Genomic DNA, 14,568 nt, shown 5'->3' on the forward strand with positions numbered 1-14,568 from the left:
ATGGGAAAATCAATTTAATAAACCTCCAGTTCAAATGCTCATTAAATCCTAAATATGACCCCAAAAAAACTATATAAAGGGTCTAAAAAAGAAGAAAAAATGTAATCAATAATGAAATATACAAAAACAACAGCCAGGTTAAACAGTTCTATGTGTACACTTAGCTTTGCCTTATTTCCAAAAAGCTCAATCGCTGTTTAATTCTCTTTTAATATCCATGGCTGTGGAGTGGGAGTAAAACGTGGACTTTAAGAAGTCACAGCCATGGATATTAAAAGAGAATTAAACAGCGATTGAGCTTTTTGGAAATAAGGCAAAGCTAAGTGTACACATAGAACTGTTTAACCTGGCTGTTGTTTTTGTATATTTCATTATTGATTACATTTTTTCTTCTTTTTTAGACCCTTTATATAGTTTTTTTGGAGTCATATTTAGGATTTAATGAGCATTTGAACTGGAGGTTTATTAAATTGATTTTCCCATATGCCTAAGCACTGCAGATTTTTCTCTCATGATTAGATGTAAATAGGAGAGTTTTTCTCTGCAGTGTAAGGTAGGTGGTGGTAGCCGATGATGAATGTCAGTCAGTGGTGTCCTAATTTACATAAAGGTACCCTGGACGTATGAGGCTATATATTATTAAATGATAATATAGCAGTTCATTGTCTCATCTATATCCTGTTGATTTGGAGCAATTAGAGTGAGTTTAAGTTTCTGATATTGCATTGCTCTATGCAGTTTTGGAATTGGTTTGCTTTAGCAAAGATAACTATTACTGCATATGGAATAGTCATTGGGTTTCTTGAGAAGATCCAGCTTATTTTCGAAGGAGATCGCCGGTCATCTTCCGACACAAATCGGGAGATGGCCGGCCATCTCATGAGGGTGTCCAAATCGGTATAATCGAAAGCCAATTTTGGGCGCCCCCAACTGCAGTGCGTCGCAGAGCCGGCCAAAGTTCCCGGGGGCATGTCAGAAGGGTAGTGAAGGTGGGACAGGGGCATGCCGGGGCGTGCTTAAGAGATGGGTGCCCTCGGCCGATAATGGAAAAAAGAAGGACGTTCCTGGCGAGAATTTGGTCCACTTTATTTGGTCCCTTTTTTTTTCAGGTCCAAGTTCCAAAAAAGTGCCCGAACTGACCAGATGACCACCGGTGGGAATCAGGGATCACCTCCCCTGACTCCCCCAGTGGTCACTAACCCCCTCCCACCCTCAAGAAAACAACTTTAAAAACTTTTTTTTGCCAGCCTCTATGCCATACTCAGGTCCATCGCAGCAGTATACAGGTCCCTGGAGCAGTTTTAGTGGGTGCAGTGGACTTCAGGCAGGCCCAGGCTCATCTCTCCCTACCTGTTACATTTGTGGTGGTAAATGGGAGCCCTCCAACCCCCCTTCACCCATAAGGGCTATGGTAATGGTGTAGAGTTGTGGGGAGTGGGTTTTGGGGGGGGGGGATTTGGGGAGGCTCAGAACCCAAGGTAAGGGAGCTATGCACCTAGGATATATATATATATTTTTTAATATTTAGACGTGCCCCCTAGAGTGCCCGGTTGGTGTCCTGGCATGTCAGGGGGACCAGTGCACTACAAATGCAGGCCACTCCCACGACCAAATGCCTTGGATTTGGCCGGGTTTGAGATGGCCAGCCTCGGTTTCCATTATGGGCAAAAGCCGAGGCCGGCCATCTCAAACCCGGCCATCTCTGACATTTGGGCAGCTCCAACCGTATTATCGAAACAAAAGATAGCTGGCCATCTCGTTTTGAAAATATGGTCGGCCCCACCCCTTTGCGTCGCCGTCCTTGGAGATGGGCGTCCACGATCAAAAATGCCCCTCAGCATGTCTTAGTTAATTTCTTAAATTAAAAGATGCATTACAGTTAGAGGTTATATTGTGTATTGTTTTTCCAGAATGATTAGTGCATATTTTACTCATAGAATTCCTGAAGAGGTAGGTCTTTAGGTCTTTTCTGAACTGGAGGTAGTTTGTGACGCTTCTTATGACTATAGGAATTGAGTTCCACCGTTTTGAGCCCAGGTAGCTAAATCCCGCCATGTAGGTGGACTTGTATAGTATGTTTTTGCAGTTGGGTGGTTAAAGTAGTAGGTAACCTCTGGTTCCTTGGTTTGCATTTCTTCGTGATAGTTTGATCATGTCTAGCATATAGTCCGGTGACATGCCAAATAGTATTTTGAAGATGATTGTGCTAGTTTTGAAAAATAGTCTGGCCTTGATCAGGAGCCAGTGTAGTATTATGAGTAGTGGGGTTGCTCTATCATATTTCAACATTTTGAATATCAATCTTACTGCTCTGTTTTGGATGGTCTGCAACGATTATAGTAGGTTTTCTTTGCAGCCTACATATGCTGCATTACAGTAGTTTAGTTGGGACAATAATATGAGCATCTGTACTACAAGACAGAATGATTGTCTGGGGAAATAGTCTCTGATTCCTCTGTTTCTATATTGCTTTGAAGCTTTTTGATGTGATTGCAACAACATGGTTATTACGCCGGCTCCAGTTCTCAAAATCCTCCAGCCAGTCAAGGCTAAGCATATCCTTTTGTGCAGTTTCTAGGCTGTGGATTCGCTCTTCAAAATTATCAGCTCTGTCCTCCTATTGAGCAATTCGATCTTCAGCGTGTTGGATTTGGTTGGAGTATATCTCAAAACCTTCCTTAGTTTCTTCATTCGTTGTGTATAATTTAGTCAGTTTGTCCTCCATAACAGCAGGATTTTAGTTAGCTTTTTTACAGCCGCATTGTGTAGGGTAAATATTGATCTCGCCTGGGCATCGGCCATCTTAGTTGCTAGTGCCTGGGCCTTCTCCCTTGTGCCTTGGGACGGCCTGCGAACATACCTTAATAGCAGCACCTCAAAATCAACCGAGGTAGGGCAGGGAGGTAAGGCTGTTGCTAGTGACAGAGATCCCACCTTGTCACATACTATCTAAGCTGATCTTTGTAGATATTAGAAGGGGCACCCTAAAGATGGTCATGAGAACGTCCACACAGCTGAAGAGCATCACATGACCCCTAGGAGTTCTAGGAGTCTTAATTTACCATATAAGGGCCCGTTTTGCCTTATATGTCTTGACCCCTAGTGGTAATACCATGAGACTACCACTAACAGTCACTAGTACCATTTTGAACCCGGTGCCAGCAAGGGCAGGAGCGACTGGGGATCACTGCTTCCAAACCGAAGTAGACACCAGGGAACTGAAATGGTAGGCCCAGGGGGGCCTTTGAAATGTTATAGGGGGAGCCTTGATGCCTTGGGGGGGGGGGGGGGGGTTGAGATGGTATTCAATTGATGGGAGGCTTATCGACTTTTACCATACCTTAATAACATCCGACCTAAATGGATCCAGTAGGAGAAAGCTTATTCTGAAAATACAATAACCATTGAATTGCACACTCTGCATGTTTGAAATATTTTACCTCATGATTTGTTTCAGTCTAGAAACTTTAATCATACTTTTGGCTTAGTGTGGTCCATCTGCAAAATAAAAAAATTGCACACTCGAAAACCTTGCCTGATTGATCACCCTCACTCATGTTGGGCTTCGAATTCTTGTGGGCAGTTGAGATGAATTATTCTAGTTTTAATATTAACACAGCCTCATTTACCGGCCCATTAAAAAGTAGCCCTTTTCCCAGCTGCAGTAAAAAAAATGGTCCAGCACTCACACTACCGCAGGCCACTTTTTACCACAGTTAGATACGCTGATAACATGCAGTGAGTTCCAATTGAATAATGGCATTTGTATACCAGAACGCGATTATGGAGTATTAGCGTAAGACAGCATTAACATGCCTAAAATTAGGTGTGTGCATATGGCATGCATAACTACACAAGCACAAGTATAGAATTGCCCTTCTCATGTGATGCAAATTTGAAGAGGGTGATGCTGCTAGCTAAAGAGACTGTGCTTCTGGTTGGGGCTGGTCTGGCTATCTCTGCCTGCCTGAGATAAACTTGAACAAAGGAGGGTCTACCTGCAGAGTATGTCTGGTCCAAGTCAGGTTGGCTGCTGCCACGGGAACAGATAATCAGGATGGGATGAAGAAGCAAGCAGCAATCAGGAAAGATTGTGAGTGCTGTGGGAGGCACTCACTGATAAAGTAGTTCTCTCTGCATTTCTGGCTCTTCCTCCTCTGTTGCAGTGCACAATGCAGTACACAAGTCAGTGCCTGTGAATGCTGGCCCCTACAATTGTGCCCTTGTCATGTGCCTAGTGCACCTGGTGCAACAGTTGGACCTGGTCAAAAATTTTTCAACACAGACAAAAGTATTGAATTAGTGTACTCTAATGACTAATGCTGTCATCTTTACGGTCAGAATGCATCTAGCTAATTTTTCCACAAGGGTTCTCTTGCTGTTATATCCAGGTTTTGGAAGGCAGTACTACAAGAAGTTAACTGTTGAACTAGTAGGTTTTGAGTTTAATTAATGTATGCCGTGGAGGGGCATAATCGAACAGGGCGCCCAAGTTTTCCTGAGGATGTCCTCGCAGGACGTCCCGGCAAAGGGGCGGGGAAACCCGTATTATCGAAACAAGATGGGCGGCCATCTTTCATTTTGATAATACGGTCGGGGACGCCCAAATCTCCACCTTAGAGATGGTCGTCCTTAGAGATGGGCATCCCCGGTTTTCAGCGATAATGGAAACCGAGGGCGCCCATCTCAGAAACGACCAAATCCAAGTCCTTTGGTCGTGGGAGGAGCCAGCATTCGTAGTGCACTGGTCCCCCTGATATGCCAGAACACCAACCGGGCACCCTAGGGGGCACTGCAGTGGACTTCACAAATTGCTCCCTGGTGCATAGCTCCATTACCTTGGGTGCTGAGCCCCCCCCAAACCCACTCCCCACAACTGTACAACACTATCATAGCCCTAAGAGGTGAAGGGGGCACCTACATGTGGGTACAGTGGGTTTCTGGTGGGTTTTGAAGGGCTCACATTTACCACCACAAGTGTAACAGGTAGGGGGGGATGGGCCTGGGTCCCCCTGCCTGAAGTGCACTGCACCCACTAAAATTGCTCCAGGTACCTGCATACTGCTGTCAGGGAGCTGGGTATGACATTTGAGGCTGGCATAGAGGCTGGCAAAAAATATTTTTAAAGTTTTTTTTTTTTGTTGTTTTTTTTTAGGGTGGGAGGGGGTTGGTGACCACTGGGGGAGTAAGGGGAGGTCATCCCCGATTCCCTCTGGTGGTCATCTGGTCAGTTTGGGCACCTTTTTGAGGCTTGGTCGCAGGAAAAAATGGACCAAGTAAAGTCGGCCAAGTACTCGTCAGGGATGCCCCTCTTTTTTCCTTTATCGGCAGAGGACGCCCATGTGTTAAGCACGCCTCAGTCCCGCCTTCACTATGCTTCCGACATGCCCCCGGGAACTTTGGTCATCCATGCGACGGAAAGCAGTTGAGGGCTCCCAAAATCGGCTTTCGATTATGCCGATTTGGGCGACCCTGGGAGAAGGACGCCTATCTCCCGATTTGTGTCAAAAGATGGGCACCCTTCTCATTCGAAAATGAGCCCAACAGTCTCTTAAGGGTACAACCTAACATAATCATAACGTTCTGGCCTACATATAGCTGATTTGAACATAAACACAAGTTTGATTAGATAAATAGACTTTACATAACTAGTGTTTTAGTTCCAAGCAGACATAGAAAAGTTCAGTTCACTTTGCTCGCACAGATCTGCTCCAAGGTAAGTATCTCCAAATACTCAATAACAAGACTTCATGGGTCTCTCATTGGGTTTTCTGGTATGGCTTAACAGCTCTTGAATTGTTAAAAGCAACGTGGTACTGTCACAGACCTTTTTATAAGGTCCTGAGGACCAGTTCAGATCCTTGTGTAGAATTGGAAGTCTTAGCCTCAGACTCTGTGCAAACGCTTTAGGCTTTCTAAATCAAACATGCCAAGGCACTGAGTATCTCAAAAGCACAGTACCAGCCTCTCCTCCAATCAGCTTTCCAGTTTGAGGCCAGCAGAACATCAGCACATTGTGATTTATACATAAGAACATAAGTAGTGCCACACTTGGACAGATCGAAGATCCATCAAGGCCAGTGTCCTGTTTCCAACAGTGGCCAATCCAGGTGACAAGTATTTGTTGAGATCCCAGAACAGTAAAACAGATTTTATGCTGCTTATCCTAGAAATAAGTAGTGAATTTTCCCAAGTCCATCTTAATAATGGCTTATAGACTTTTCTTTCAGGAAATTATCCAAACTTTTTTTATACCCTGCTAAGCTAACTGCTTTTATCACGTTCTCTGGCAACGAATTCCAGAATTTAATTGCGTGTTGAATGAAAAAATATTTTCTCCAGTTTGTTTTAAATTTACTACATAGAAGCTTAATTGCGTACCTCCTAGTCCTAGTATTTCTGGAAAGAGTAAACAAGTGATTCATATCTTCCCATTCCACTCCACTCAATAATTTATAGACCTGTATCATATCTCCCCTCTTCTCTTCTCTTCTCCAAGCCCTACGTGCTTTAGCCTTTCCTCATAGAGAAGTCATCCCATCCCCTTTATCATTTTCATCGCCCTTCTCTGTACCTTTTCTAATTCCACTGTACCTTTTTTGAGATGTGGTAACCAAAATTGCACACAATATTTAAGGTGCAGTCGCTCCATGGAGCGATACAAAAACATTATAACATTCTCATTTTTGTTTTCCATTCCTTTCGTAATAATTCCTAACATTCTATTTGCTTTCTTAGCCACTACTGCACACTGAGCAGAGGGTTTCAACATATCATCAACAATGACACCTAGATCCTTTTCCTGGGTGGTAATTCCTAACGTGGAACCTTTCATCATGTAGCTATAGTTTGGGTTCTTCTTTCCTACATGCATCACTTTGCACTAGCTCGCATTAAACGTCATCTGCAAATTTGGATTCCCAGTCTTGTAAGATCCTCTTTTAAGTTTTCACAATCCTTTTGTGATTTAACAACTTTGAATAACTTTGTGTCATCAGCAAATTTAATTACCTCACCAGTCGCTATGATTTATTGAAGGCGCAGGAGCGCTTCTACACTGGGACATAAAATAGTTGATTGGTTCCCGAAAAGATAAAGCATTGGTGAAACTCCATTCGACCGGATCAAATATCATGAACATGGATTAAAGAAGATCCGGGAGTGGACTATCTAACTTCAAAGCATGCTAAGTGCCCAATTGATTATATTGTTTATTATAGAGTATCTTAAAGACATTATCATAATACATAGATACTTCATTGAATCATGAGAGTAAGGAGGGAGTAACATTTTCTCAAAAAAATTTTTCTTGCATGTGTATGAGGTTGGAGGGAGAAATAGATAGGATTGATCCAGACAATTTAAAATATTGTATTAGATTATTTATTATTCTGTGAAAAAATTTAGCTCACAAAAACAAAATTGTGGAGGAGTTCCATGATCGAGAAGCTTGTCCACCCTTACAGATATAAATCACTTCGGTGTAGTCTCACTTGGGTGAGTTTATACTCTGAGAACTCTCCACTATTAATCAAAAATTTTCTTGTATAGAATATTTGAGCGTCTGGTTAATCTTTTATCTATTTTTTTCCTCCTGACTATACTCTGGTTTGTGGATAGTTAGTATTTGGATTTTTACCAGGGATTATCTTGGGATTGATATTTTTGAGAGGCATAGCAAAGGCATGGACATCCTTCTCATAGAAACATCCAGGCATGGACATCCTTCTCACAGAAACATCCACATTTTGGACATCCTCAACTTCCGTCGCAGAGGACAAAGGCACAACGGACGTCCTTCACTCATACTCTAAGAAAAAAAGACATCCCTGACAAGCACTTAGACGTTTTCACCTGGACTTGTATTTTTCTAAGGTTGTAGATGGCTATTATACACGCAGCTTGTCTGCATGTATAAAGCCGTCTTTGGCATGTGCAGAGCAGCCACACATAATGCTTGGCTGCTCTGCACTGGCTTCCCCTCCTTAGGAAGGAAATCGTGTGCAAATGAGCTAACAGTGAGCAGCTCATTTGCACGCGATTTCCTTCATGCATGCCCGTTCTTTTCCGAATCGCTAAGGGATCGGTAAGGGAAGGGCTTTTTCCGTTCAGTTAGTGCATCAGTTAGTCCACTGCAGTGCCCCCTAGGGTGCCCGGTTTGTGTCCTAGCACGTCAGGGGGCCAGTACACTATGAATGCTGGCTCCTCCCACAACCAAATGAGTTGGATTTGGCCGTTTTTGAGATGGTCGTCCTCGGTTTCCATTATCGCCGAAAACCAGGGACGACCATCTCTAAGGTTGACCTAAATGTTGAGATTTGGGCGTCCCTGACCGTATTATTGAAACGAAAGATGGCCACCCATCTTGTTTATATAATACAGGTTTCCCCGCCCCTTCGCGGGGACATCCTGCGAGGACGCCCTCAGGAAAACTTGGGCGCCCTGTTCGATTATGCCCCTCCATATGGCATGCAGGCGAGAGAGGGAGAGATTAAATCACTTGTGGGACAGGTTGGAGTTCTTCTGTCCACCCATCTTGGGCCAGGGCCCACCCAAAATTAGGTGTCCGTCTGCCTGCGCCCCTGCTTTGAATCTTTTCTAATTCTGCTATATCTTTTTTGAGGTATGGCGACCAGAATCGAACGCAATACTTAAGGTAATCACACCATGGAGAGATACAGAGGCATTATAGTATTCTTGATCTTATTTACCATCCCTTTCCTAATAATTCCTAGCATCTTGTTTGCTTTTTTTGCCACTGCCACACCCTGGCAGAAAATTTTACTGAATTGTCTACAACGACACCTAGATCTTTTTCTTGGGTGCTGGCTCCTAATGTGGATCCTAGTATCAGATAACTATGATTTGGATTATTCTTCCAAATGTGCATCACTTTGCATTTTTCAACATAAAATTTCATCTGCCATTTGGATGCCCAGTCTTCCAATTTCCTAAAGTGTTCCTGCAATTTTTCATAGTCTGCATGTATTGTAACAACTTTGAATAGTTTTGTGTCATCTGCAAATTTAATCACCTCACTTGTTCCGATTTCCAGATCATGTATAAATTGGTTAAATTGCACCGGTCCCAGTATAAATCCCTGTGGCACTCCACTATTCACCCTCCTCCATTGAGAAAAATGGCCATTTAACTCTACCTTCTATTTTCTTCCCAGTAACCAATTTTGCCTACATTAAATTTAATCTGTAATTTAAATGCCCAGTTTTTCACTCTTACAATGTCCTTTTGAAGTTCCTCACAATTGAATAATTTTCTATCATCAAGAGATCTGATCTCCTCACTCATTGCTCCGTTTTCCCCTAAGATGCTTTACATATCTATTTACATTTAATTTAAAACTCATAAAAAGCCAGGGGCCCTGTTTACTAAGTCGCACTGTTGGTGTGCTAATGTTTTTAGCGCATACTAACAACAGAGACACCCATAGGAATATATGGTTGTTTCTAGCGTTAGCACGCACTATTTATCGCACGCTAAAAGCACTAATGCGCCTTAATAAACAGGGTTCCAAGTATACACACATTTTTGTCTTTATGTGAAATAGGAGTAGTAGTGTGTGTGTTGGGGGGGGGGGAATCATATACCATCTTTCATTTAATAGACTTTCATCTAAAGATGGTTTTGTATTGTTAGGTAACAGTAAAAATGAATTGCATTAAAATGGGTGATAAAACACCCAGACACTTTCCAAAGATAAATGACTTTTTATTTTATTTTTTTTGTGCCGATGTAGGTCCTATGGTCTTGGAAGTACCAACATCATCAATGACAAGCACACAAACTAAAAAACAAGAATGGGAACCTCTAGATCTTAAGCCATTAATGAGGTAAGCTATACCATAAAATAAAAATTGTTTAATAATTTATTGAGCACTGAAATTCAGCCTCCTAAAAATTGCTCTAAACAGTTTAAGCAGGGATCAAATGCAATACTCTATCTTTAATTGTTTCTACTTCCCACAGGAAGACAATGCCAAAACCTGTAGTAAAGGATGAGGCTCTAATTCTGCAACAGCAGATGCAAAAGGCAGAAGAAATTCGCCTGTTCCGACACTTTCGGGAGCATGTGCTAGAACAGAGAGTAAAAGAACAGGAGGATCAAAATTCACAGAAGAAAAAACTATTGCAGCTGTATGAGAATCTGCAGGTTAGTATCCATTAAAGTTTCTGATATGAGCAGTACTAGTGACATCTTTATAGATAATTCAGTTGGCAATTAATATGTATTTACTTGGGGTTCACTATTCAGCATGGTTTAAGTGGGCAGGAAAGGCTCCTGCCTGCCTAAACCACAGTGGCACTTAACTGAACAGTGCTCCTCAATATCAGTGCTAACTGCTGCAGCACTCTTGGTTAGTACTGAGGCAGTCTGTAGGTGGAGTCTGAGAGGAGTTGGAAGTTATGTGAACACCGGCTATATTCAGTTTCTCTTGTTAGGGTGTTTCAGCAATTTCAAGGATGTGTTTTTTGGTGGTCCCAGTGAACTACCTTGATTTAGGCTGCAAGGCTTCAGGCTCCCTAGCTAGAGTATTTCTATTTTTGAGTCATTTTTCTCAGCTGCAATTGTTCTTTTCTTTTCACCTAGTGAAGGAGATGCCTAGTAAAGCAGTAACCTGAAAACCAGGAAAACTAGGCTTAAGATTCTGCTTCTCCCACTGATGGTCCTTGCGACCTTGGGCAAATCACTTTATCTTCGATTGCCTCAGGTTCGGCATAGAATATAGAACAAAGAAAACATGGGGAGGAGAAAAACAAAACCTCATGGTCGTGTAACAGCAACACAAGAAGAGTGAGGCAAAATAAACAATGAGGATTCCAAGAAGTAGGACCTTTAATCTAGTTAGCAAATTCAACACATCAAGGACCCAACACAGCCGTGTTTCAGCGTGTATATCTGTTTCAGGGGTCAAAACCTTATAAATACAAAATAAAAAACTGTAAACAATACATACATTCAAAAATGTGCAAAAATGTATAAAACAGCATCTGGACGTTGTAGCTGGGTCACCCTTCCAGGGCTTAGCTGCCCTCTTCTTCACACGGCTGCTGCCTCCCTCCACAGCAATCTGGCTGCTTTGAGCCTCAGCTCCAGGCCCTGAGAACTTCCAGGACTCCTTCCTCCCTCCGTTCCTTTCATAGAGGCACATTCAAAGCACAACGTTTATAAGTAAGGGTTTTTATTTTCTTGTTTCAGGTCAACATAAACGCCCAGGCACACCTTAACTCCAGGTTGTTTACAGCTTGCTACCCAAAGCACAAGTCAGGTTCAAAACAGTCCATATAACTTCACTTCACTTGACCTAAGATTACTTCCCTTAGGGAACAGTACATTATCAGAAAGAAAACACAGTAGCTTGGTAGGTTGCAGCCCAGATCTTTCCAGTAGGAAACAGTTTACACAGTCTTTCTTGCACCTCCTTACAGCACAGTTACACAGCTTGGTTCCCATCTGGTTCAGGCTGGGGTTTCAATTGTGCCCAGCCCTCTTTCTCTCCCAGGGCTGCACCTGTTCCCTGTTTAGTAGAGATCTTCCCCAGCGCCTCAGCCTCTCTCCTCCGGTCTTCCACCAGTCTCTCCAAGGCACAGCTAGCCACCTTCTTACAGCAGCTTTTCGGGTTTGAGCCAGAGCTCCAATCTCCATCTGTTCCTCCTCTAGCCCTTCAGTAATCTCCATTTTATCCTCCTCTTCAACTTCCCCCGCCCCTAATCTCTCCAGCTGGCCCTCATCACCTTCCTCAGAGACCATTTCCCAATCTTCTATCTCCTCCCCTAACTCTTGCACAGCCGGGTGGGGAAGAGAAGGATTCTGGGACTGGTAGTTCCTCCCCTTCTTCCTTAACCCAGCCAACCTCTCTGCCTCTGGTAGCCCAGCTTTCTGAATGTGGGTGTTGTGCACATGAAATCTGCCCTGTTGGGATTCCCCGGCTCCCTGTACCCCCTTTCTTCGTGCCTTCCCGGATCCCCTTTTGCCTGCACTCTCACAACGTTTAAAAACATTGCACCCATACCAGAAGGATAATAATGTAATAGATAAATAAATAATGAATAATGATGCTTAATTATCTTCAGATATGTTTCCATATAAAAAGCACATGGCACATTTATGAGTAGCAGGCACACTCCTGCCTCATCAGAATCCCCCTGAAGAAGCCGTCATAGGCAAAACTAAGATCCGAGTTGGGGAATGTTTATTCTGGCACTGTGTCAATCATCACTTGTTGGTGAAGCACTTCATCAGTGGATGTGAGGATTGTTCAAGAAAGAACAATTCAGTATAAGATAAGTTCATAGCTTTCAACAAATGTGAATTTTCTGCTGTGAACTGAGATTATTTGGACACTCTTACTTTGGTGTGATGATAGATAACGGTGATCACTGAATTTGGTTCGGTCACACTGTATTTTGTGAGCACCAAAAAAAATTTTTTTGAAATAATATTCAAATAAAAGGAGTTTCTTTTTAGAGGTGAATTTGAGTGATTGTGAATGATAAATCATATTATTTGCCTCCGTAGGCGGTCAGTGGTCCAACTGTTTGAGGAGGTTAAAGGGTAGTGCCAAGGGCTTATATCCATAACTGTCTGACAACACACAGAAAAAAGAAATAATTAAAATAGTCACAATTAATGCCTTTTATTAAATTTAGATATTAGATATGTGGTTGCTCAAACCATATAGTAACCAATGTATACTACTTAAAAATGTTATCAATTATTAAACACTGCTATTTCCATCCATGGAAAATCCCAAAATGAAATGGTCACATTAGTGAAGTAACATTATGCATGAAAAGGCAGCACTGTAAATATTATTCTCCGAGGACAAGCAGGCTGCTTGTTCTCACGACTGGGTGACGTCCGCGGCAGCCCCCACCAACCGGAAAGAAGCTTCGCGGGACGGTCGGCACGCAGGGCACGCCCACCGCGCATGCGCAGCCGTCTTCCCGCCCGTGCGCGACCGCTCCCGCCAGTTACTTTTTTTCCGCGACTGGAGAGAGTTGTGCAATTGCCTCTCTCTCTGTTCAGCCGCCGGATTTTTCGACCGCGTTTACGCGGATCGTCGCTTTTGGATTCCCGTTCGGTTTCCTCTTTTCTTTTCTTTTGTATTGTAAAAAAAAAAAAAAAAAGGGATTTCGCGCGTGTGGAGCACGCGCTCCCCTTTTCCCTCGCTTCTAGCGGGGACGCCACGTTGCGGCCTAGTGGCCGCTCGGTCGGTTTGTTTTTTCGTGGTGTGATTTTAGCCACCATTGCCGACTTTGACTTCGCCGACGCGATTTTTCCGTCGATGTCCTCGAAGGTCCCGAGTGGATTTAAAAAGTGTGGTCGCTGCGGCCGGCCGATCTCGCAGACCGACACCCACGCTTGGTGCCTCCAGTGCCTCGGGCCGGAGCACAATCTCAAGTCGTGTGCTTTGTGTCTCGGTCTCCGGAAACGGACTCAGGTTGCGAGGCAAGTTCTACGGGACCGTCTTTTTGGAACTTGCGCCGGCCCCTCGACGTCGACCTCGACGGCATCGGTATCGAAGGCCGGTTCTTCGGTACCGGTATCGATGCCCGAGACATCGGCACCGATGGCAGCGACCCCAGGAGAACAGGTCCCGTCGGCCCGCCGGTCCGCCGGTGAGAGTGGGGTTGAGAGGCCGCGTGGGCAGTCGGCCCCGGTCACTCCCTCAGCTCGTGAGCCACGGGACCGAACCCTGTCGGACCCGGTACCTCGAGACCGAGGGGGATCGACCTCCTCCTCCTCCATGCCCTCCGGCGCCGGTGACGTGCACCGGAAAAAGGACAAAAAGCGCCGTCACCGGGAGCCCTCGGTGCACCCTGAAGAGGAGTCGACGCCGAAGCGTCATCGCAGAGAGGAGAGATCTCCGTCGGTGGTGGAGGTACCGACGCGTCGGGGTTCCGGCACCTCGGTGCCGTCTCCTGGCCCCCAGCAGCTTCTGGCACCGACACCCTTACCGGCCCCACCGCCTTTCCCGGCAGCGGGCCTGGACGAGTGCCTCAGAGCCATCCTTCCGGGGATCCTGGAAGGGCTGATGCGCCAGGCTGTGCCGGCGTCGGGGGTGCTTGCGCCCCCGACGCCGATGACTGTGGCGCCGGCGAGCTCTAGCCCGGCGCCGGGGCTGTCGACACCGCCGCCGCTTGCGGTGCCGGTCTCGACCGCCACGCAGGTGGAGTCCCCGTCGACGTCGATGGAGGGAGCTCCGTCCCCGCCGGCGCGGGAGTCCACCGCTCGACGACACCGAGACCTCGGTGCCTCGACGTCGAGCCGGGCCCGGTACCGGACTCAGCTACATGAGCTAATGTCCGATACCGAGGATGAGGACTCGTGGGGGGAAGAGGAGGACCCGAGATATTTCTCCTCAGAGGAGTCTACGGGCCTTCCCTCGGACCCCACGCCGTCACCGGAGAGGAAACTCTCTCCTCCTGAGAGTCTCTCCTTTGCCTCCTTTGTGCGGGATATGTCTATCAGCATTCCCTTCCCCATGGTCTCTGTGGAAGAGCCGAGGGCCGAGATGCTCGAGGTCCTCGACTATCCATCACCACCTA

At 45.1% G+C, this 14,568-nt stretch overlaps 1 protein-coding gene across 1 annotated transcript in view; it reads left to right on the forward strand.

Annotated features, from left to right (window-relative positions):
• ADGB (androglobin) overlaps window positions 1–14,568 on the forward strand; it is a 738,031-nt gene that overhangs the window by 698,409 nt on the left and 25,054 nt on the right. The window contains exons 33-34 of the mRNA XM_030198035.1: window positions 9,755–9,848; window positions 9,985–10,168. Coding sequence (XP_030053895.1) covers window positions 9,755–9,848; window positions 9,985–10,168 — 278 coding nt within the window. The remainder of the gene's footprint in view (window positions 1–9,754; window positions 9,849–9,984; window positions 10,169–14,568) is intronic.

Source organism: Microcaecilia unicolor, chromosome 3 (genome assembly GCF_901765095.1).
Source record: "Microcaecilia unicolor chromosome 3, aMicUni1.1, whole genome shotgun sequence".
Taxonomy (NCBI): domain Eukaryota; kingdom Metazoa; phylum Chordata; class Amphibia; order Gymnophiona; family Siphonopidae; genus Microcaecilia; species Microcaecilia unicolor.